The sequence below is a fragment of the Dermacentor silvarum genome, chromosome 8 (genome assembly GCF_013339745.2).
Source record: "Dermacentor silvarum isolate Dsil-2018 chromosome 8, BIME_Dsil_1.4, whole genome shotgun sequence".
Lineage (NCBI taxonomy): Eukaryota > Metazoa > Arthropoda > Arachnida > Ixodida > Ixodidae > Dermacentor > Dermacentor silvarum.
In genome coordinates, this window is record NC_051161.1 from 61,647,117 (window position 1) to 61,672,099 (window position 24,983).

Consider the following 24,983-nt stretch of genomic DNA (forward strand, 5'->3'; position numbering starts at 1 on the left):
ATTTTCTTCCTTTCTCTATACCTTCATAAGTTACAAATTTTCAAGCGATTATTTAAAAAACGTTTACGAGCCTGAAATAAAGACGAAGTCGAGCAATAGCCTTGTGTTTTCTTTCTTTCGTCTAGAAATCAGTCCATTCCTATTGCGTGTTGAGTCTTCTCCACTTAATTTGGCGCCAAGGGAATTTACATAAATCATCCGCAAAGCTAGTTTCGTATTCGGAGAAAATGTAAACTGTTTTATTCACAGCCGTTCGTATTTGAATCCAATAATAACTTATACTTTTTATATATTAAACAAATGGGTTCGTTAAGATACTGCGAAAGATAACATAAAAAGCTGACTCACGCTGTAAGCAGAAAAACAATGTCAGCAGACGAAAAGTAAACTTGTTTTCTAACATGTACTGTGAAGTTCCACAACGTCGGGTCGTAGAGGATATTTCGAGTTGCTTCGTATCCACGGACTCGAACCATGTACGGCTCCTCTTGCTCCTAAAGAAAATTAAACATTATTATTATCATTGAGTTGTTTCACGAAAACTATCGAGTAGAAACGAATATATAAACATAGGCAACGCTCTGTGTGCGTAACGCAGACAAAATAGTGACCATACATTGCAATGAACTGAATGTAATAGTAAATTCGGGTTCTTGGCTCCCGAAGCTCTATTGGTCTGCTCTTAGAAAATTTCGAGGCAAGTCCCCTATGTAAAGTGAACAAACTTTATATCGGCAAATAACATACAACGAAATAGCAATCTGGAGCAGCTCCCATGGGCCTATAGTCCGGTATTACAGCATACGAGGCTTCCTCGCCTCGTCTACGGCAGGAAAGAACCCCTCGCTTAGATCTATGGCTTGTTATGCAACAACTCAAAATGTGATCTAGCACCCTGCGAGAGTGACATAATTTTTTCGGTTCTTCATTGGTCTCTTCTGCCATCACTCTCTATACCTGACGCCAAGCATCAGCCTCGCCATTGGCCAGATCCATCGTTGCCTCACTACAGCATGCCTGTGGTGCAATACTGTAAGTCAGACGGGTCACGCGAGGTACGCGCCTTTAAGCTGTATAACGCCGGATGAAAGGGAACATACGAGCACCAAAATTTACAGTAATAAACTCCTCCGTCCACATACTTCAATTTGTTTCAGGAAATACAATGTTACAAGGCTTCTTTCTTTTTTTTACTTTTTTAAAAGCTGATGAGTACTATATTTATTCTACCGTCACGTATTTACTATGGCGTGCAATTTTCGCACCCCTCATTTATTGCACTGATTTGCATTCGCTATTCCAGCTGTACCAGGCTCTCTTCGTCCGCTACATTCGGTATAGCCTGCCAGGTTTATCAAGTACGAGCCCGTCACGTTTTCGTACGCTGGAAAGTACCCAGGAACAGATGCTGAGAACATGCCTAGGGGTTCCACGTTGCACCTCAATTAACTTATGGTACAATTGAGGAAGCTCGCGTCACTCCTTTACCTGTCTATCTACGATGCGAACCTCTTCGTGTATTCCTGCGGCTGTTGTGCCGTCACCGACGCCACCCCTTATCTACACTTCCTGACATACGGCCGGACCCCTCTTTTTCAAGAGTCATTAAAAGCCAAGAATCCGCCATACCATCATGCTGTGCCCCAGATGACTTTCCACGTATGCCCCCATGGGTGATGTCCCACATATGTGTACGTCTATCTATCCAGCAATTTCTAAACAATCGCGAATACCTACCGTGGGCCTCAGACATCTAACACTTGATATATATGTCGAAATAGTATGGCTCCTCCGTGAATGTGTATACAGACGGATCGGTCTCGAGCGGCTTTCATCGTGCCTGTGCACCAAGTCATTCGACGGTTTCGTCTGCGCAACGAGACGACACCAGCATCTACGGAACTAGTGGCTATCGCAGAAGCTGTTCACTAAATTGCGCGACAGGCTCCTCAAGTATGGACATTCTTCAGTGATGCAAAATCCGCTCTGCAGCTACTGAAGAGTTACAATGAAAGAAATCTCTTGCAGAGTATTGGCTCTTCGCACTACCGAGCTATACACTCTAGCGGAAGAGAACTGTCACCACAATGCGTTTCACTGGATTCCGAGTCACTGTGGCGAACACGGAAATGAATTGGCCGACGCCGAACCGAAGAAAGCACTCAAAGAACCAGTCACAGCTTGCAATTCCCTTTTCAAGAGTGGACGCCAACTGCCATCTCTCAAGTGTCCTTCGAAAAGTGACAGAAATGCACTGGGACAATCTAGATGATCGCCACAGACGACTCCAAAGACTGTACCGTACCATAAAATTTCGGCTACCACCAAAAATTCCACGCAGCTGTGCCAGCCTTCTGCACAGACTTAGGCTGGGGGTGGAGCTTATGCGGGGGTACGTGCACCTAATGCGACGCACCGAGTCTCCAGACTGTGAGCTGTGCAAGGTGAAGGAGACTACAGGTCATGTGCTTTGTGACTGCCCTCAGTACGTGGAACAGCGTCAAAAGTTGAGCAATCACCTTACGCGCCTAGACAGCCCACTGTTGTCGGAGGACGTTATTTTAGGCCCTTGGCCAGACATTCAATCGAGTTTTAAGGCCACCCAGGCGTTACAGGACGTTTTAAAAAATACGGGCCTAGACTGTAGGCTTTGAGTAGATCAAATTGCTTGCCATATGTTTTACATTCTCCTTCTCTCGATCTCGTCACCCATCATGCGACTCTTTCTTCCCTCTTTCTTTCCCTCTTCCCCTTTCCCAAACGCAGAGTAGCTGGCTAGAGGAATGTACTTCAGGCCAACCTCTCTGCATTTCTTATCATTAAACTTTTCTTTTTCTCTTACATTTAAACGAAGCATATTTACTTCGATATTTTGAGCTCATTCTGTCACTCCGAGTAAGCATGCAAGCGCGGTGCACGAAACAGAATTGGCATGCTTGGCAGCGCTTCTCGGAACGTGACTGGCTGGACAAGGTTTAGGAAGAAGCACCAAAGAATATTCATCGACTATCATCATTTCTTAGTCCTGGATAGCTTCGGGGCTTGTCTCGTCAACATCGTGAAAGAAGAGTAGCAGAACTTTAAACCCAACTTTGCTGTAATCCCAGGGGCTTATCTACAGGACTGCAGCACTTGAATGTCTCATTATAAATACGTTTTTTTTTTTCTTTTTTAGCTTCGTGCGCAAGGATGTACACAGTGTGGATGGCTAGTGACGAATATTGACACGTATAGATGTTTATCTTTCACCGGTGGCCGCTTTCCACCGGCTAACAAATGTTAAACGTTATCGCTCGGCGCAGGACGCGCCTGTATCGGAAGTTTCTAGAACGTTATCGATGCTTCTTTCCATTGCCTGTTTTCACCGACGCTTATGTTATCTGATTGCATGACTGACGCGAATTCTCTAGAACTTTCTGGAAGACACGTGGGCATCAGGGATTAATCTAGAACCTTCGATGACTCAGGTATAAAAGCCGACGCGTTTCGCCGCTGATCAGATTTTCGACGATCGCCGACTGTGTTCGCCGCTATCGTTGTGCTTTGAGTGTACCTTCCTTTTGTGGGCACAGGTTCGCCCAATAAACAACCAGTTTCGTTGTACACAGTTTTACGACTGTTTTCTTCAGCGTCACTACTACGTGACAATATGATATCATTCCAGCTGGGAAATAAATAGACCTCTAGTGACGATGGTAGAGTATACTGGCACCATGTTCCATAGTTTCTCGCAGAATCTTCGAGTCTACATTCATAAAATCGGAATCTCAAGCAATTCACTTTCGAATCAGAATCAGCGACGTCCACAAGTACTTGACGTTACTGTGGGCGTTGCTGTTCGGGATACCAGTGACCCCTGAGATGGCTCAGAATCCGAGAGGTTCGATCGCTCTCAGCCAGTCTCGGGTTAGACGGAGTAGGTTCTTTGTAAAATAACATTTCCTCTGTGCTGGACACACCGCACTGCTGCTAATGATTTCGCTGACGATGCTGCCCGGTCTAGCCATTACGAAGAAGCTCAAATGGCTCCAGTCCCTCTATCCAGAACCGGCGCTCCGAGACGCCGTGGTAGCTCAGTCGCCATGGTGTTGCGCTGCTGAGCTCACAGTCGTGGGGTCAATCCCGGCGACGGCGGTCGCCATTCAAGGCAGATAAAATGCAAAAAAAAAATAAAAGCTTATGTACTTAGATTTAGGTGCACGTTAAAGAACCCCAGCTGGCTCAAAAATCATGAGCCATTCCACTCTGTGTAGGTGAATGACCAACTAAGCTGTTGAGCACACGACACCGAGGTGACACAGAATGGGAAGGCCGCGTATAGTCCGGAATCCCGAGGAGCAACGTGCCTACGAAGATCGACTCCAGGAACCGAGACGAGAATGCAATCGTCGCCGGGAGTGCGCACTAAACACGGCCACCCCATTACGACGAGAAAAGAGAAGTGAAATTTAAAATGGCGAACTGCACCTAGTCTTATATACAAGCGGGACGGTGCCGCGGCCCCGGGAGAGTGGCAGGAAACTAGCCATGCAAGCGGTTGGAACGCCGACAAAAAGAGGGCGGTGCGAACGTAGACATGGCCGACACGGGTCGGCCATTTGGGCTAAGATCCGATCGTAGCCCAAACACGGGTGGCGAATCTGCCTTCAAGTTCCCGCGCCGCTCGTTGCTGTGATGTCATGACATTTGAAGACGTCTGTTCTGGCCTATAGTTAAATTTCCATTCATCAGTGGCTGATAATCCCGGTCATACTATTTTATAAACTAACTATAACAAGTACCAATAGCTAAGCATTGAAAAACGCCAGAGTATTTACTGTATTTCACTGAACAAGAATTCAGCTCTAGCAGTAATCATCAGTGGCTGATTTACTTTATTATTTGGTAATCCCGGTCATACTATTTTATAAGCTAACTATAACAAGTACCCATAGCTAAGTATTGAAAAACGCCAGAGTCAGCTGTTACCTTGAAGATCACCGCAATGAACGTCTGTCAAAGCCCGTAGTTTTGCTGTACGTCGTCTTAAAGGGACAAAAAGATAATCACTAAATAAATTTAGACCGCCAAAGTATTGTAATAGAAAGACATCGAACGCCAGACCAAATGAACCACTTCCTGTTCTCTTTCCCTTCTTCCTCCTCTTTTCCCCCATGCCCCGTCTTACAAAGACTTCACGCTTTCCCTTCGTTACAATATCTTTTTAAATTAATTTTTTGTTAATGTCGTTGTCATTTAATCCCCATTCACCAATGCAAATTTAACTATAGGCCAGAGCAGACGTCGTAAAATGTCGTGACGTAACAGCAACGAGCTGCACGGGAACTTCAAGGCAGCTTCGCCACCCGTGTTATATGCTCTTGCGTATTTTCAAACTTTCCAAGCCTCTACTCATGGCAAGACTGTATTTTTCGTAATTGTAGAAAAGTACTTCACTATGACCGGCGCAACTTATTATCTTTCGTTAGCGTCCCTTTAAATGCGGGATTTCGCCCACCTATCACATCTTCGCTCATGGGTACAAGAAGCTGTTCCAAATGCGTGAAAACGCAATAAGTACTGCTTTCCTAACCTCTACTGCAGCATCAGTCGTGCACACTATAGTGACCAACAAAATTTCAGGAAGCTTACGGTATTCGTCATGGTGGCACCAACAATTCGTATTTGAACCATTGGCTGCCTAAGGCTGCGGAATCTCAAGTTGGCCTGGAACACAAGAAATGCTGACATTTAGACGACAGAGAGAGAGAAATTGGGTGGGAAAGGCTGGCAGGTTAACAAAAAGAGATTCCGGTTTGCTACCCTGCACTGGGAGAAAGGTAAGGAAAAAATCAAAAACCGAAAGAATTGCGCAGACATAAAGCAATGGCACAAAGCAAGTAGGCATTTATGAGATATACATTTGATTTTATTGTGTCTCCCAGATAACGTGGACCACATTGTTTAAAAAAAGGGAGCTGCGAGATACGACGAAAGCCCCAACGGCATTTTGATAGCAGATTGGTGAATTTTTCTGTTATCATTCATTGACTAATCAGTCAAAATAACTGGCTAAATTTCAAATTACTTCCATAATTGCGTAAGCTCGAATGTCAAATTGGGCAGCGCATCCGAAAACATCATATTCAATAGTTCCCAGCTTGCTGCATTTTGTCCAGTTAGTTTTTCCTACGTTAAATATTTGCGGCGCAAAACGCGAAAAGGAATGCGAAGTGAGGACTGGGGCGCGCGTTTCGCGCGGGCCAGAGAGACTTCAACCTACAGTCTAGTACAGCTGATTTTAATGAAGGAAATTCAGTGGTTCTCTCACGCGGGGCCCAAATTGCATTAGTACTACTGAATCACTCACATTGATGAAGTTAATTTCACTCATCGGCGCATTACAATCAGAACTGTCCCTCAAAATACGCAATAAGAAATCTAGGGGGAAACGTTGCGGGCCCTCCTTCTGCTATACTTGTTTTATCTCTAGGCAATTTCACCTTCCTCGGCAATAATAAACAACACAACAGGTGGCAAACGGAGCCTATATTTTCCAGGAATTTATTACTCACTGCATTGCCCATGATTGCAAGGAATCGCAATATTTTTCTCAAGTTGAATTGGTACGCTTTGGAGAGCAGGTAATCCAAGACGACATGTACTTCCGGGTATATAGTGCTAGGTAATCGAGGCATCGCTGCAAAGAACAATGCACAAAAGAAAGCGCGCATCACTTTGAGATAGCCAACCCTTGGTCCTTCACTATGTCAACAAATTTCATAATCGCAGTCTAGCGAAACCTGACTAATCTAACCACTTGTCCCAAACGTGCACTCGTGTTTTTTTTTTTCCTTGTTTTTTTTTTTTTGCGAAGTCCGAGAAAGCCGATCACTCCGATCCCCTCGCTTGAGCATCGCTGTTTAAAATGTAGGTGTCCCATGTATCAGTACTAAGCTTTCTCATCGGAAATGCCGGAAATGTCGCGGTTTCCCCCCTTATGTAAGAGTTTAAATTATGACATGCAAATCGACAATTATTATTTCGAAAATGCTTGATGGGGCAGTTGCTTGAACTAACACCAAGCGAGTAGTATAACATCTCGGAGTCGATCTGACTATTTCATTGGCGTGGCTTCGGGAAGCTGAGGCAGCATTTAATGCGAAGCACTAATCTCTTATAAAGCACGTTAGCACGGTAGCAAAAGTCATTTCCCGATTTTGTTTCGCGCTTTATAAAAAAAATTAAAGCAGAAATAAACATTGGCACACGTGTGCAAATCAGCGCAACTCATACGCTAAAGACAGAAAAGTTAAGTGAGTTCTCACATCCTTCGGAAGTCCTAGGGGTCCATTTTGCCAGTGCTTCGAAATCTACCCCAGGTTCTGCAGATGCCCCCTTCACCATATCATATGCAATTCCTTCGCTCTACCCTAGTGTTTCACACGCTTCCCTACGCCCAATCTTAGAGCTTCTTCACTCTACGCGATATTCGTAACGTATTCCTGCATGCTGCGCCGGCTCCGCTCTGTACAAGGCGTCTGTGCCCCGTCGATCCCCAATAAACCTCCACAAGTCGCCGTACCACGAAGATTGTTCTGAAACTACCCTACACAGCTTCCCCGCTAAATACCATAAGATCGGTTTGAGGTTTTAAGCGGGGGTCCCACAGTGCAATAGCCACGCTCCCTACTCATTGGACCCCGAACCCGTTTATAGAGCGAGTGAATGAACGTCTAAAGCTTCAAATGAAGATATATTTCGAACGGGTACCCGCTGTGGTTGCTCAGTGGCTATGGTGTTGGGCTGCTGAGCACGAGGTCGCGGGATCGAATCCCGGCCACGGCGGCCGCATTTCGATGGGGGCGAAATGCGAAAACACCCGTGTACTTAGATTTAGGTGCACGTTAAAGAACCCCAGGTGGTCCAAATTTCCGGAGTCCCCCACTACGGCGTGCCTCATAATCAGAACTGGTTTTGGCACGTAAAACCCCATAATTTAATTTTTTAATATTTCGAATGGCATTGGTGCACAGCAGCGCTGCATAGTTTCAGGGGACAGTACAACGGGAAACTGAACATGAAAAACAGGGTATTTAATACACGTTGGGTTTTCCATTGTCCTGAGTTCTTAATCTATGTAACGCTATTTCGAACTAACGAATTATTGCCTCCTTTAAGACGCGTCTTTATTCGTGGCAGCTAGTGCTTTAGGATGCTGGGGCGAGCGTCAATTGGCATAGCAACAACTTGCTCATGGAATCGAGAGCGGATACGCCCGCGCCAGTTTTCCCCACAGCTCCAAGACGACGACTCTCTGCTGATGAGGAGAAGACGCAGGAGTGACGGGCCAAGAAAGCGTCATGCCATCATCCCTATGCCATCGTTGTCGTCGTCAAGACTGTCCTTGCCGGAGTGGTCGTGCTGCCGTCGTAGTGCCGTCTTCAAGTATCGTCACGAAACACACAATTGCTGCCCTTAAATGGACGCGTTGTGCTATCTTGTAGCACTTTGCGCAACACCAAAAGGAGCTATGTAGCCATTCACCTGCAATATGCTTCGCCTAACGTTGATCCTCACACTGCGTGGGTTTTGATGCAGCTTGCTGCCCTAGCAGTGCTTTATGGCTTCGGCAGACGACTTTTGGAAGGTCTTACATTTAAGTAGGTGTCAATGCTCACCACAGGCGGTTTATTGTCTCGGCGATGGCTACGATTCGAGGTACAGCTGCTTCCGTAGGTTGTTGATGGCTTTACATAAAGGATGATGGCATGACATAGTGAGAACAAACTCTCGCCAAAAGGTATCCGTTTCTCGTTACCCTTTTTCTCGCATGCGGTGCACGGAACGTGGGAAATCGGTACCCTGCAGCCAAAACATTGTCGTTATTAAATAGATCCTGTGCCCGCGGGCTCATTTTTTCTTGTTTCGCTACCCCTGAGTTACCATGGGTATACCAGCAAAGAATTTTTTCAAGATTCAAGATTCAAGATTCATTTTATTTCTCCAAGAGAAAAAGGCCCGGGACAAAAAGCTGCCTTGAAGCAGCTTTTGATGCAGCTTCAAGGCAGCTTGAATTTGAATTTGAATGCTTATGCTACTCCATACTGTAAGGCGATGAAAGAGGCACTCACCTGAAACCTCACTCCTAGATTCCACGAAAGCCGAGCTGTTCAAAGTATCAGGACCAGCTTTAAAGCAAGAACAGCAGCTTTGTTTCAAATATTTATCACGGCACGATAACCATTTTTTAATTCCATAATATGAAGCAATACGTAAAGCAATTACCGAAAACACACAAACGGGGACTATCAGAGCACATTTTATGCAGCGATTTCCTATCGGAAAATACCATTTCACCCATATGGCACATATCCAATTATCTCGTATTATAATATGAGAATTATTACACACGAAACATATCTCTGCATACGAGATTATTGGATATGTGGCATATGCTGTAAGACGACGTGACGGCGGCTGCCAACGTGTACTGCTGTACTTGCATGTATTTGTTAGAAGCGAAGACGAAGCGCCTAGCGGAGTGGCCAGTGCCAGTGGTGGTGGCGACCAGCCCGGCCGCTCCGCTATATATATATATATATATATATATATATATATATATATATATATATATATATATATATATATATAACCAAGGCATGTTACTCTCAGTACATCCATTTCGGAAATGCTTTATTATTTGCGTGAGGTAAAGAACAGCGCGACGCCTTCAATAAGGAAAGGCGGTGGGTCGATGCACCGGAGCACGATGCGATCTTAGGATAATGTAGCTACGAAGGGGTCTCGGGTTTAGACACTGGAGGTGCCCTGAAAGTGACATCCCAAAAGTATAATGTATCAACAATACGCCTTCGTTTTTCGAATGAAGTAAGTTGTCCCCTGAGTGTGTCAGCTGTGTGTTCACTGCAAAAATCGCACTTGCGTGGTGCTATGCGTTTTTCAAAGCAAATAGGACCAGTGGAGTGATCTGTGGTAAAATCGTCGATTACCGCCTCTCTGTGTCGCTGATCGCAACTTTTCCGACAGATTATTTTCAAGCTGGCGTGGCTCGCCTGCGACTGATGCCTTGCGGGTGAAGTCAATATATTGACGCACGCTAAATAAAATGCGTCTTCAAACAAACATAATATTTGGATATAATATATGCCCAACATAGGCACGAAAGAACTGATTGCGAATGGATAGTTCTAACCTATTTTGGATGTTTTACTTGAGCAACATATCACATTTTAGTTGTGAGACCCAGTTTGCCACTTGGACATGGCTCGGGCTCCCCTTTAAGAATCACAACACATTGCAACAAATTACCGTCAGGTTGGACGGGAATGTTCCTGTTTTGTTTATATTCTGTGGCCTTTCATTTGAGATCTGATGCTTCAGATGATTGCGTTATTAGGGCATGCTAAAAGACTCGAGGTGCAGAGGCAGCTGTGTATAAAGGACAAAAAAAAATTACAATTTCGCCCGAAACGGAAGCATTGAAAGCAACAGCAAGGGGTCGCGGTGCGCTCGAGGTCCTCGCACAGTGTTTCATAAGAAAACATGGAGGCGACATTTTGGTGATTTAGTGGCTAGAGGCCAGTGATATGCCGAGTGCTGGACCATTTGGACCACTATCAGAACTGAAGGTTTTAGGCCAGTGCTCCCAAAGACACTCCGCGTAGAGGGCCTTGTTCGCGCTACTAAGGAAGGTTCTTGCGTTGTAATGGCCGACATGATAAACTTTAGGAACGCCGCGCACTACCACTCTATAGTGTACGCCCTTTGTACGTGCTCATTCCTCTGTCACTCTATTTCTCCCTTTCTGCTCTCTTTCTATTGCTGCTCTCTTTCTGCTCTCCTTCCCCCCGTGCCGGTTAGCCAACCGAAACTACGTCCGGTCAACCTCTCGTATGCATCCTTTCTTTCTCGGCGCGTCGCTGCAGTTGAGACAGCTCATTCGGCGAAGCAGAGACGGTGCCTTGAAAGATACAAGGCTTTTCACAACGTTGGTGGGATGATGAACGCCGGCAATGACGGTAATGGCATCGCACTAAGATGATGTACGGCACTGACACAGACGAAAAACCATCGGCCTTTGTCAGCGCCGAATGAAATGATTATATAGATTCAGCTTGACGTTTACTGTACTTTCCGCTCAGACCTGCGTATGCAGCATGGTATAGTATGCACACAGTTGCTCAGGAACGCTAATGTGTGTGCGCTGCACACAACATTCATGCCAGCAGCGGAAGCCGGAATACTGCCCTGGCTCCGGCAGAGCTGATTGAGCAAAGCGCGGCGATGCATCCACTTAGCTTATTCATACTTGCAGCCCAGCGAACTGCTCGTCTCTGGACACCGTCTAAAACCGCTGCCACACGGGCACTTTCTGTCGCGATTGACACTGGTCAATATCACATTTCTCGACCGCGACTGGATCCTTTGCGCATGCTGCGCAAATGGAGCCAATCGCGATCGAGAAATTCGATCCCGATCAGGCTTGACCACGATCAAACGTGCACCATGTGACGCCCGTATAACCTTCTACGCGCGAGCCGCGCATGCACCGTCGATGCCTGGACAGCATGATGCCTGTTGTGCCAACGGTGTGATTGCGCCTCCAACGTACCTTTAAGAGCTGTCGCAATAAGCAGTTTTCATATGGGGCAGGGAGGGGGAGGAGGGTCTATCAAGAGGAAGTTCTAAGGGGCGTATGTTAGTTCCGGCTGCACTGTTCGAGAGTTGCGGAAGTGGTTCTCGCTGGCGACGCCTGCTCAGATCCAGCAGCAAGAGCTTTCAGTTTTTATTTCATCTTTTTTTTCAGTATCTTAGGGAAAGCGACAAATTTTGTACGCAATATGTTCTACTTCGCAGAGGTGCTTCGACACAGGAGTTCTAATAACAAGCGCAAACAAGCAAGAATGCAGAAAGTAACAAGACGGGACTGGCACTTTAAGCATTCTTTATACAATCTGTTTGCACTGTTGTTCGCCGCTCATAATCTAACTTACCTAGCCGAACAAAGATTCCATCATTCGCTTTGTCTGCCAATGTACAAACACTTTTAGGCTCAAGCTTCTTTCAGAGACAGTAGCGTGTTGTTCACTTACTTGGCATTTGTTTTCCTGGGGCGAAAAGGGCCGAAGGGTCCAGAGATTTTGGAATGCCTAAACCGAAAAAAAAAGAAAAAAAGAAGATGCCTTCATTTATGCATGTGTGTCTCGGAGCCTCAAACCAGAAATGTAATTTTCATTATGTGCGCCAAAATGATAATGTAAAAACAACGAAACAACACTAAAATGTCGTAAGAAGTGCTTCAAACGTAAATTTATTAGTGCGGAATGTAAAATTTTGAATAACTCTGCACGAGGATTTCAAAACAGAGAAGTTGGCGCTTCAGAATGAAAAAGGGACGAATCATAAAAAAGTCACAGGCCTGCGCGGCATACGCAGCACAGTCACAGCGTAAGCTGGTGGAGCGGCTCAAGAGTAGCTCCAATTTCGGCACCACGAACAACAGGGTCTTGGCGGCAAAGTCTCTTCGCCTCGTTTTGACGAGAACGATCTAAATTGTCCGCCCGGCGTCGACGGCAAGCTGCGGCTTGTAATGCTCTCTGCACAGCAGTCTGTGCAGAGAGCATGCCTGGCTGTAGCCGCGCACGTAGCTCTACGATTCGCTTCTTCAGCAGCGGTTCGTACCTTGTGTGGAGACGCCATAACGTGTGCCCTGAGGTATCCAAAATACGTGGCGCACATCTCACATCCCTTGACCCGTGGCACGATACGTTGTTATTGTTGATGATGGTGATGATGATGAGGATTCTTTATTGGAGTCTTCAAAACGGGCTGGTGACAGATAGTCACCTAAGCTGCTTGAGTTAACCAGGTCCAGTCAGATGCAGCGTGCAACTGCTATATGCAACTTGCATGTCGGGCATGCTGTGTTTGTAGACACCTTAACTACAGGGCGCCACCATACTGGTGGAGGCTCGGGATCGCGTTGATGCCGCGCCTCCTCGCTAGGGCGCGTTTATAGGGCATTTTTCTGCTGCCTGGTAGCAAGCGCTTGCATGGATCAGTGGTAGAGTATCTCACTCCCGTTCAGTGAGCCCGGGTTCGATCCCGTCGGGAACCGGGTACGTTTTTTTTTTTTCGCATTTCCTGCCATAGCGGTTACGGACATCGGCAGTGGAAGCGACGACACCATCGCGAACCGAAACGGCTATTGAAATACGCCCAAAACAGCTTACGCTGTAAAAGTCACACCACTGAGTAATTAAAGAGATATCAGAATTGATTATTTTGCTTTACTGCAGTCTCAAATACCAATACTGTGGCTAACTGTATTTACTCGGCCAGAAAGCAAAATTCTGGGAGAGGTGATTGTCGGCCTTTGCATTTGTGAGCGGGTGCCGGTTTTCACCAATGGAGCCACGCAGCATACAGTGCTACTGTGCATTATTTTGCTCAGCAAACGACTGCATCGGCTATCTGATAAAAGCAAGCTTGCAATGGGCAGAAACATACTGTATAAACATTTACAAACGTATGACCTAAAAACAACCTTTAACAAGCTCACTTAGAGCGAGCGACGCAGGCAGTTGTGCAAATCTCAGATCAAGAAACGGACTTCGTTGGTGCGCACCGATCAAGCTAAATCAAAAGCAAACCACTACGACGCGTAGCACGGCAACCAGCGACAGACAACGGTTATTGGCATATGCATTGCCACCAGGCACAATAAATGAATTACAAGCCCAGAAAGACATCTTACCGACGACTTTGTTTTAAGTAACGACTGAAAAGTGTTGCTCCCACGGTGGCTTTCACATGCACTGTGCTACTCCATGTGCGCTTTACGTTTTCCTCTTTATAAGATGGGCTATTAATACATACAGGAGAATTATTTTCAAAGCTTAGACTTGTACGGCCGTGTTTTGGGGTTTTGAGAACCCACGCCGCTCAGTTTTTTTGTTTTGTTTTTTTGAAAAATACTGACAATGTAAAGCGGTGATACAGTGGGCCTCTAACCCTCCTGAATTGTGTGGATTGTAGTTATACATATCAAAAGCCAAGAAACCCTAAGACTCATGCAAAACACCACTGCCTTACCAATATGTCCCAGTACAGTAACGAATCATTAGCACTGATTAGCAAAGCCACACAGAATACAGAAATGGTACTTTTACAGTGGCCTCTACCGAATCGTTTACTTTCGCATTACAAACTGCAGAAGGCCTGTTAAATACTGCCAAAAAAGGTATTACAAAAACAGTGGTCTTGCGCAAAAGATAGCTTTTCAGTATGAAAGTATGCGTGGTTGTCACTCACCATAATCTTTGGGCTCATCACCATGTAGAAATTCCGGCTCATCGACAGTGGTAAAGCATGTGAGCAATGTGACCATCAATAGAACGTTCCATTTCAGGCAGTGGCTTTATTCTCAACGTGTGTCCTAACACGCCAAGCTGCAAACGCAATTTTGATGATAATACCGTAATCCTAAATGTGGTTATCCTTAAATCTAATGGTGTCTACAGACGCCGTTCCTCGTTATACAGGGTGTTCCAGCGAACACTTTCAAATTTTATTTAATATTGCCTGCGGCAGATAACCCAATTCTAGTTAATGAGGTGGTCTACGCGAAGAGGCGGGCATTACTTGCACAAGAAATTGAAATGCACAATCGAATAATTGTAAAAATCACTAAATATGTTTTAACTAGTTACATGATGGCCCATATTGCAATTTACAAATTGTAGCCGTGGAGGTCGGAAGGCGGATCAACTTGGAACGAATTCCTTGGGATGACACCAGTTTCGAGATATTAATTCCCGAACTTTGCGGACAAATGCATTGGCGTTCCAGTTGGTTCCTTAACAATACCTCGCTGTATGCATTGAAGCACCAGCTTCTTCGCGTAGACCCGCTCATGAACTAGAATGGTGCTATCTGCCACAGGCAACCTTTCAGAATTTTTGAAAGTCTTCGCTGAAACACCCTGTATAGTTCTAAACAGTGACCGAAAGACCATATATATATTTCGCACTGCAAACAGGCCACAATTTTCACGTTGTACATTCGAGATACTTTTTTTTCTTTAAATGACACTCTATCTAGATCATCTCTCATGCTACGAACAAGTAGAGCACAAATATCTCAGACTAGCTATTGTTTGAAGCTAACGAGAAGCTCTATTTGACTGCTTCGTGCTACAATTGAGAAAATTTGAAATAACGGTGAGAAATATTTCGGTTTTTCTGAATTCTTTGATAAAAGCGGATAATATAACGCACATTAAGTTCATTGCATCACTACAGTAGCTCTCTAGCAAGCATGACGTAGTCATGCATATGCTCTCTAGAATTCCGTTTGCGCACTACATTACGGCATTAAAAATTTAGAGAACGCTTAAGCTTCGCTTTCAGGAGTGGCACGCGATAGCATTCAAAGACCCCTGACTGCTTCTTACGCTTCCCGGCAACTGCAGCTTGTGCAGCCTTAATGGTTACCGGGAAACGCTGGCGCCGAACGCTATGCACGAAGGCGAGCTTTCTGGTATAAATGCGGCCTTTTGCGTGGGCCGATCCCAGAGATAGTGCACAACCGCGAAAAAAGTTGCATCATTTTCAGTTTTCCGTTATTGTTTTGCACTTTTAATATTTCAGTCTGAGAATATTTAACATAAACGGCATGCGATGTGGGTGTTTTGCTTCATGAAATTTGTTTGTGGGTTGTCCTTGTCAAAATTCCGAGGAATAGCTTTGTCAAGAATGTAAGACAAGGTATGAACAACGTTAGTGGTAGAATGGTGTGGCAATATAACCCGCATATGCCGCAGGTCATATAGCAAGGCGTGGCATAGCTTAAATAAAGTTTCAGCGGAAATACAAAACCGAAAAAAACATTGTGTCTATTTTTATAGCCACTTGATCGGCACTCACGTCCTCTGAATTTCTGCTTCTTACACTTCTTCAAAACCAGATGGGAAGATAGTGGATCGTCAACGAAACGTTCAGGGCTCTCGTGCGGTTATCGCAGTATCCCTACGTGCCGTAGTGTCAATGCAGTATATATAGCTTTGGAAGGCGTACATTATGCAAGTGAAGGTTTCTAGGCGAGCGAAAATTACCAGACCTTGCTGACTTATTGTTCGCAAAAAAGTTGTCTCGAATAAGTTTAATAAGAGCATTGATAACTCCTATGTTCGCCAAACAATACTGTAAAATTGTCGGTGGCGACATTAGTGTCGATGTAATTCAACACTCATCTCTTAATCTGGAATTCCAATCTGTGATCACATCAAATGGCTTTGGAAACTCAATAACAACGCCGACAAGAATAGCTACCTCCTCAAGTGCCATCGACCTTTTTCTTGTTGATATTGCATGCGTATGGTGCTTGGACTATTGCTTGTGGTGCGAGTGCTCACTGTGCAGTATTTGTATCATTGGCATGTTAGTTTCCAGTATCTTTTTTGGGTCAATCGTGTTTTATGTGTGTTTTTCTCATTGTATAACGGATTAAACACGTGACTTTTTTCGTGCATCTGTCTGTGCTACCTGTTGGGATAGTATTTTCAGTTTATCATTCCTTTATGGATGCTATTGGTTGGGTGGTAAAAACTTTTATTTTATGGATACTATGAAGGTTTTTTTTTCACTATGAGAGTACTTTGCGATAAGTGATTCCCTATTAAAATGATAGTTGCTACTGCCAAGTCACCTAAGGTTCGGGTTACACCTGCCTATCCACACATGTTGAAACATAAATCTAAGCTATTTAAACACGTCATGTCTGCCCGTGCTTCTGCGAATGTAAAAGTGTTTATAAATATTGTAAATGTTAAATAACCGACTCAGAAAATTGAAGTCAGCAAACCAAATGTGCATACTTGACAACAATAAAACACACCAGAAGATTATTTGGAGGCACTTAAATGACTTATTTATTGTTAAAGTAAGTAGTACCCGTATAAGGAAGCGTGCCATCGATGGCTCGCGGATTTCTGGTTAAAGGTTAATGGAAACTTTTACGTATTTTTATACAAGAATTGCTCCCGCTGGCTACCGCTACGCTGCCCTTCGCTCTCTCACTGCTACTCATACACAAACTCTTCAATTTCACCTCCAACGCACACTACCGTGTCAATCTTTATTCAAGACCTCACTTGTTCTAGCGCGTGGCTAGCGTGTTAAGCTATGAATTATGCCTATGTGGGCACTTCAGCTATGGGCCTTACTTCCCCAGGTGAGTGAGATTATCTGTTAGTTTGTTGTTTGACAAACTGATAACTAACGTTCGCTTGCTATGGCATGCGCTGTATTGTGCAGATTTTTAATGAGTCCGGAGTCACTTTCGTGTGATCACAACTAGCCTCCCTTGAATTCATAATCGATGCCAAATTACTTATGCTCGATGTCTCGCTACCTCATTGGGAGCACTTTCGAGGAGACGAAGAAACATTCCAATTTTAATTAAGCCATAACCTAAAGAAACTTTATTTACACTACAAATATAACTAAAATATGTTTCAGCCAAGTAGAGTCCAACATCGGACTAGTCTGCACGATCCAAAATGTAACAGCTCTACTTGGGACAGCTTTGTTTCCCAATACATCAGGGCTTTGGCGCAGGCCTGTCATGCCAAATTCAACTATTTGAATAAACAACCGACTTGCACTTGAATTTGGATTCCCGTCTGCAGACCGACGTCACATACCTCGACTTCTCGAAAGCTTTTGATCGGATTCCTCATTGTCACTTAATGAGTAAACTTGCATGCCTCTCCCTCGACCCCTTAGTTTTTATCTTGCATCCAGAGTTTTCTTTCCCATCGCATGCAATTCACTGCATTTGGCAGTCGTGTATCTAGTACGACGAGCGGTATCCCGCAAAGGTCAGTTCTCGACCCTCTCGCAGCCAAGCACCCGACTCGGCTGCAGCAGGTTGTGGGTTCGATTCCCACCGCCTCCGGGCACCCAACCCCGGCCTGACATTCGGCTTTCTTCAGGGGTCATACGCTTGGGAGGAAGCCTGCGCCCTAAATTACCCTCGATACCCTCGTGAGCACAAAAGACATTTGCGTACACAGTGTGCACTGGCAGCATCCAAGCTTCTTAAAAAACCCGATCAGTGTCGTTGTGTGGGTCTTTCTTCACACTTATTCTGGTCGGGCAAAACCCAGGAGTCTGGAGGTGAAGAGCTGCGTGATAGCAAACGAGTTGTTGAATGCCTTAAAAAAAATAAGGTTTGGGCCTCTTCGATGGCGACTATTATACGTGTGCCTCCCCAAATGCGCCTGTTGAGGTGCGAACGCCTTCGAGTCGGGGACAAACACCCTTTTCCAAGCGTTGATGTCTCATAATGGCCGAGCACCAGGCCAGGATTTCGCTTGCATCTATTTTACCCGAAGGTACACGGCGGCAGCACTTGCCTCCCACAGCCGCGGCGGATGCTCCTCAACAAGGCCATCCGAGGTTAGAACTGCGGTTGGAACGGCCTAAACCTCCTTTTTTGTGCTCACGAGGGTTTAGAAGGGAATTTAGGATACAGGCTCCTTTCCCAAGTGTATCGCCCTGGAAGAAAACCGAACGCCAGGCTAGGGTACACTTGTGCCCATTTGAACCAGTGGGTGCCCGACGGAGATGGGAATCGATCTTCATTAACGATCTTCCAGTCGAGCTCTTTTCTTTTATCCACCTTTTCACACATGGCTGCGTTGTCTATCGGCGCATTAGTACAACAATTGACAAATATTTACTGCAAAACGACCTCAACGTAAAAACTACGTGGTGCTCTCTCTGGCAGATGCAACTGAACACGTCAAAATGGAAATTCACGCAGGTATCGCGGAAGCGCTCTAACCTCTGCTTTAATTATTACCTAAACCTAACAGCAATTGAACGCGTAGATTCGTATTGGTATATACCTCGGTGTCAAAATAATAAGGTCCCTTAACTGGAGTGGCAACGCGTTAAACATAGCCGCTGACACAGCAAAAACACGTGACCTTATGAGGAGATCCCTTTCAATATGTCCACCGTCTGTTCGAAAACTTTCTTATTAATCCTTCGTGCGCACTGAACTCGAGTATGCGCCTGCTATCTTGTCCCCCCATCAAACTTATCTAATGAATGCCCTGGAATCCATACAAACCCGTTCGGCTCGCTTTATTAAAGCGAACTATTCTATGTCTCACTGATTCGTTCGTGAGCGCCGAAAACTGACTGCAGGAAAGCCAACTTGCATAATGGAACTATCTGCGCATCTGCGCGCACAATATAACAGCGGCTGCGCGTCTGCGCACGCAATAGAACAACGGCGCACGACATACGTATCGTAGAACAACACTACAGTTTACATTCGCAGTTGTACCGATAAGAACAATGGGAACTGCAACGCCACGTTGCCCAGACGAACTGTATATGTCTGCATTGAATTACGCGCGTTGCGCCATGCATTCCCGGCCGTCACCATGGGTAGGCCGCGGGCGCTGCGCACGGCAGTAGAGGCTGCCGTACGCGAACCTAAGTGCGAGCCACGGAGCAAGAAACCTTCCTGTGTAGGAAGGTGGTGCGAGCGCTATCGTGGCCGTAAGGCCGCTCCCGTGTATCGGCAACGGCAGAGCCTCTGACCGTCTACCACAGCGATCACACGGCAATACTGTGCAAGTCTAGAGTCGTCCGTGAAAGTGTGTGTGAGCGTATGTGTGTATGCGTGTGTGCGCACGTGTGAGTGTGCGTGTGTGCGTGCGTGTATGTGTGTGTGTGCGTGTGTACGTGCGTGCGTGTATGTGTGTGTGCGTGTGTGTGTGTGTGTGTGTGTGTGTGTGTGTGTGTGTGTGTGTGTGTGTGTGTGCGTGTGTGCGTGTGTGTGTGTGCGTGTGCGTGTGCGTGTGCGTGTGTGTGCGTGCGCGTGCGTGTGTGTGTGTGTGTGTGTTTCGTTGCGTGGCCGTTGGCTTTGGACTTCGATTCAGTTTGCATGGGAGAAAGCTTCGCGTTCAAGCATGTCTCTTTAAGAAAGGGGCTTTGATTTTTTCCTCTAATTACTATCATCGCACCAGTATCTCGAATGTCAAACCAGCCCTTGGTCTTACCACTCTGCGCTTGCACCGAAAAATAAGCCAGCTATGTCTTTTCCACAAGCTCAATTACAGCTTCCATAATCTACGAGGAACGCTTCTATGGCCCCTGGCCCGGTCCTCTACCGCCTTTCGAACTCTATCAGTATACAACACCTACAATGTCCTGTATTCAATCATTTTACTCTCTGTGATTGAATCATAGAATTGTTTCCCTGATCGCATTGTCAATGAACGTGATCCTAAAACATTTAGAGACATGTTTACGAAGCACATGTACTAACACCTGTACATTTCTTTCCGTTCATTATTGCTGTTTGCACAAACTTATTAATATTTCATGCCATTGAATACTTTCGTCTCCTTTTTTGTCTGTTCATTCTGTCAGAGCTTGCTTATTTATTGTATTTGTTCATTTAATCCTTGTTGTTTGAATAATTCACTGTCAAAGCTTCCTTTTAATAAAGTATCATTCATTTAACAACTCCTATGACTAATGTATGTCAACATTGACCCTTCGTAGTTGCTTAGCGGTTATGGCGTTGCTCTCCTAAGCACGAGGTCACGGGATTGAATCCCGGCCACGGCGGCCGCATTTCGATGGGGGCGAAATGCAATAACGCCCGTGTGCTGGGCACGTCAACGACCCCCAGGTGGTCAAAATTTCTGGAGTGCCCCACTTCAGCGTGCCCATACTCAGATCGAGGTTTTGACACGTAAAACCCCAGATTTTAATTTAATTTTTAATGTCAACATTTCCAAACATTGCCCCCCCCCCCCCCCTCTTTATATAATACCCTGCAAGGGGCCGTCAAGGGTACAATACATGATCATAAATGATGATGACAGGAAAGAAACTGGAGTCCCGTTGTTATTTTTTACATGTTGAAATACTGAGCATGCTTGTTGGTTTAACAGTCGCTTACTTAAAGAAATTCGTGCAAGCAAGATGGTGTCAACAGTTGCCGCTATTGGCAGCCTACACATGCCGGAGGAAAACGTGATGCTCAGACCATCATTTTATGATAGTCGGAACTGGTTTGCTGTTTTGTGTTCTCTGCTCAAGCAGCATTTCTTTTTCTTTGTACTTTAGTCGGGCGATATACCAAAAAGATCAACATTGTTGCTGTAAACTCTAACGTCTAATTACAGGAAACTGTAGTCCTTGTGAGCCAAACAGCCTACAGCCATGATGCAAAATTTAAATAATTAATGATAACACATATTATCAAACATTCTTGATACTAGAGTGTAGTTCGGCCACATTGCAAGCCCGGTGCGAACCACATGCTTCAAAACAGAAAGCTTTAAAAGAGCCACAGAATTTTAATACTGAAAATCACCGCGATCACACAACGAGGGTCGTAGGTAGCAGTGAACACAATCACTCAACTCAGCAGGAATGTAGTTGCAGTTGCCACTGTTGCAGTGTGCCAGAACACTGTAATGCTGCAAAATATACTAGCGAAATTACCTCACAGCTGCCTGTACCTTCACTAGGGCCCAGCCGCGCTGCTATAAGACTACAGAATGCACAAAAATCGGTGGTTACAGGCAGATGATTTGTGCTCTGTGTAATCGCGTTTAACAATATATTGAAATTATTTAAAACAATTCCCGTTTCTGTTTAAGCTGATCTTGTACTGACACCAATACCCTTGTTTTTGAAAATCACCAACCGAAATATGGAGGTTGCTGAGCGAAAAGTCAGCGGCATCTTTAGTCTACCTTGGTGTTTCTTGCTAAGATGCCAATGTTTACTAATTAAAGTAGTATAGTACTAGCTTTTAATTCCCCTAATGTCAATCAACTGCGGCAAACCGCTTTTACAAAACTAAAATTGTGCTCTCGTATCCCGTATGTGATGGTGATGGCAATGTAAATTTTGCTAAAGCAGCCAAAAGTTTGCTAATGTTGCTGATTATACATTTGGCAAAACGTCAAATACGGGGTGTTCTTATCAATGAATTACACTTACTATCTCAAGACCATCTTCTTCGGATACATCGAGGGATGCCATGTTTTGTATGTCGTGGTAGAGGTTCGCTTCCTGGTCTTTCCCATTAACCTGTGAGAAAAAAGACGCATGATATTGGTTACATTCATCATATGGCAACTGTCACTGGCCACACTATCATATGGCATTGGATTTCTAGACACACTGCGACATTTCCGGAAATAAAAAAGCGGATCTAGCTGCCTCCAGAGACCTGGGTTTAACAAATTTTCTTCGGAAAATATTTTACAAGTACAACGCATCAACAATGACAAACAAATGATCGCATGCGGAAAGGAATTGTCGAAAAGAGTCGGTTGCTCCACATCACTTTCTCCACTGATTTGGCCACGTCTTATAATCAAGACTGCGAAATTAGCGCCTCCGTCACCTTGAGACAGTGTATCATTGACTTCGTCTGAACGCTATCAACCCTTAATGGGATAAATGTGGTGTGTTAGAAGGCGCGAACAAATTTTATTGGAATGTCCAGGTTACAAAGACGAGAAGACTTGCTATTTCAGTAAAATGGGCTCTGCTTCCCAAGAACCACCAGATCGAGGAAGAAGACTTGGTTTTATGGCTCCTTCTTCAATGCAACATCCTGCTTTAATTTTTTTTTCACGTTCCTTCCAGACATTGGCCTAAATGTAAAGCTTTAGCGGGTTTACCTCAGCCCCTTCGCCTTTCTTGCACCTGTACATACCGTGATACTTTTTTCTTGCCTTTTGTTTTCATTATCTGTCCTCCTTCTTCGAGATCTACCTTTTCTGTCTTCGATACCTTTCCCTATGCATGTACGTGATTACATATACGCCAACAAAAGTATCTCCATTTCAAATAAAAAAAGAGTCTCTCTCCTCCTTTCTTGCATTTTAACTTGTTCTGTTTTTCCGTGGTCTCAGTGACGTATGTAAGTCGATATGTCATTAGTATATTTTAAAATATCTTGTCTTTAGGACCAGTAGTCAATGACCAAGTGGGCCCTGTGCTCTCGGAGCAGGGAAGTGAAACCCAAATCGCCAGAAATTACGCGCATAAAGGAATGCTAAAATTATCAATTAGGGAGTAATTTTCAGCAGCAAATACAATATTTACTTTTGCTTTTCTTATACTGAGTGCCGGAACTGAGTTTTCATATTTCGTCTACATCACCGCTGTTTAACTATAATGTAATGACGCACAAGCGCGCCTGCACAATTGGCACAAACATATACGTTGTCGTTGTCGTGTAATTGTGACCGTTCCATTCAGATTTCTATTGTTTCAATAGACTGCAAAAGGCTGCATTTTTACTATATCGGGCGCTATATTTAAGAAAATAAATTCCAGAGCGTTCAATTGTTTGGAATATCACAGAAGCGTGCCTTTTTTAGAAATATTGGTGTCTGTCTTGCTCGCTAAAATTCGAAACACAGGCAGTGGAACCACGTGTTTCAATGCCCACGTCGTCTATTGAGTTATCGCCGTTGTACAAGCTGAGTCACATCTCCTAAGGATATGTCCCTTGTCGGTCAACTGTTTAAGCGCTGATCCTTAGCTGTTTTAAACGATACATTATTGAGCCTTCTTTATTCCTATGATACTCGTATACCTCATCTTTCCAGCTGTTTTGCTGTTTTAGTGTTGCACCACAAAATATTACAAAATATTACAACAAGAGGACTTACAAGATAGCGCGCTGGCGTACCATCAACAGATGTGTGCACGAGAAGCTCCTCGGGAAAGATGGTGCTTTTTTCCAAATTAAGTGTCAGCTGATCCGAGAGTTTTATCACTTTTTCCCCCGTGTCAGCTCTCGAACTCAGCATTCTTGGGTAGATGATGCCCGGCTCTGGAATCAGGAACGGCAGCAATAGAATTAAAAGGCGGGCGAGGTGAGGCATGCTCATACTTGTCTTTCTTGAAGCTTACTTTTGCTGCATAATACGCCAAGTTGTATGCACAAAGGTCAGTGTTACGTATTGGTACTGTATAAATGATAACGTACTACTGGCTGTCTTGTTGCTAGGCAGAAGGGCTGCAAAACACGAAGCTGTCGTATACTGCTGGACACGAATCTGTACAAGGAGTGTTTACCACGAGCTGCTGAAACAATGTGCTCGACGGCGAAGTGATGAATAAACGCTTGCATTCGGTGATTGCTTCCTTACTGACTGCAATTATCAAGCTTTATTCATTAAAAAATGGCTCGTTGGCATAAATGGATGAAGGATAGGAGGGTTGAGAAAGGAAAACAATGTGCCAGTCATCGAGAGGTGCTCCGCACTGCACCATCCGGAGGCTGCCCAACTCTACTGCAAAAACATAAAGAGAGAGAGAGAGAGAGAGAAACGAAGAGGGAAAGGTGTGGAGGTTAACCAAGGACGTGCCCTGTTGGCTACCTGGGGAGGCGGAAAGAGGAAGGAGAGAAAAGAAAAATAATAGAGTCAGTAAAGCGTTCGCAAAACACTGCCAGCCTCCGCCGATGCACGGATCTACTCTTCGTGACAGGCACTTGAGCCCGATGCTTCCGCCGCAGGACTTCGAACTTCGGACAATCCCATAACACGTGCCAAACTGTTGGTGCAGCCGTTCTATGGCACGCAGGGTCTTAAGGGGCAAATGTGCCACAACGTTCTAATATATTTTTATTTCTGCATGAACCCGCCAGCCCACCCGTACATCTGGCATTGTGTCACGCTGGTGCAAACCTTGTGCACTAGCACTTCGCAAGCTCTAGCTCTAGGCTGCCTCTTGGTAATGGCCTACACAAACAACGGCGCGAGCCCTCTGAAGCCTGCTGCGTTATTTAATGACACGGACTCGTGACAATGTGACTGGTGTGGTAGTCGTGTTGAGTTTGTGTTGAGACTGGTGTGGGAACGGTTCTGTTTTTCTTGTGTGTGTGTGTGTGTGTGTGTGTGTGTGTGTGTGTGT

The 24,983-nt window shown here is 45.0% G+C and overlaps 1 protein-coding gene across 4 annotated transcripts in view; it reads right to left on the reverse strand.

The window, feature by feature from the left end:
* LOC119462162 (venom metalloproteinase antarease-like TserMP_B) overlaps positions 1-24,983 on the reverse strand; it is a 129,360-nt gene that overhangs the window by 25,202 nt on the left and 79,175 nt on the right. Inside the window, exons 2-9 of one of the 4 annotated variants that reach the window (XM_049672458.1) lie at positions 23,735-23,898; positions 22,047-22,136; positions 14,317-14,353; positions 12,096-12,152; positions 9,114-9,170; positions 6,555-6,679; positions 5,632-5,706; positions 349-494 (exon numbers count right to left, since the gene is read on the reverse strand). The exons of 1 other annotated variant lie outside the window; for it this stretch is intronic. In XM_049672458.1, coding sequence (XP_049528415.1) covers positions 349-494; positions 5,632-5,706; positions 6,555-6,679; positions 9,114-9,170; positions 12,096-12,152; positions 14,317-14,353; positions 22,047-22,136; positions 23,735-23,898 — 751 coding nt within the window. Of the gene's footprint in view, positions 1-348; positions 495-5,631; positions 5,707-6,554; positions 6,680-9,113; positions 9,171-12,095; positions 12,153-14,316; positions 14,454-22,046; positions 22,137-23,734; positions 23,899-24,983 lie in introns of those variants that run through there. 2 more of the 4 variants (XM_049672460.1, XM_049672461.1) reach the window with 2 other exon arrangements.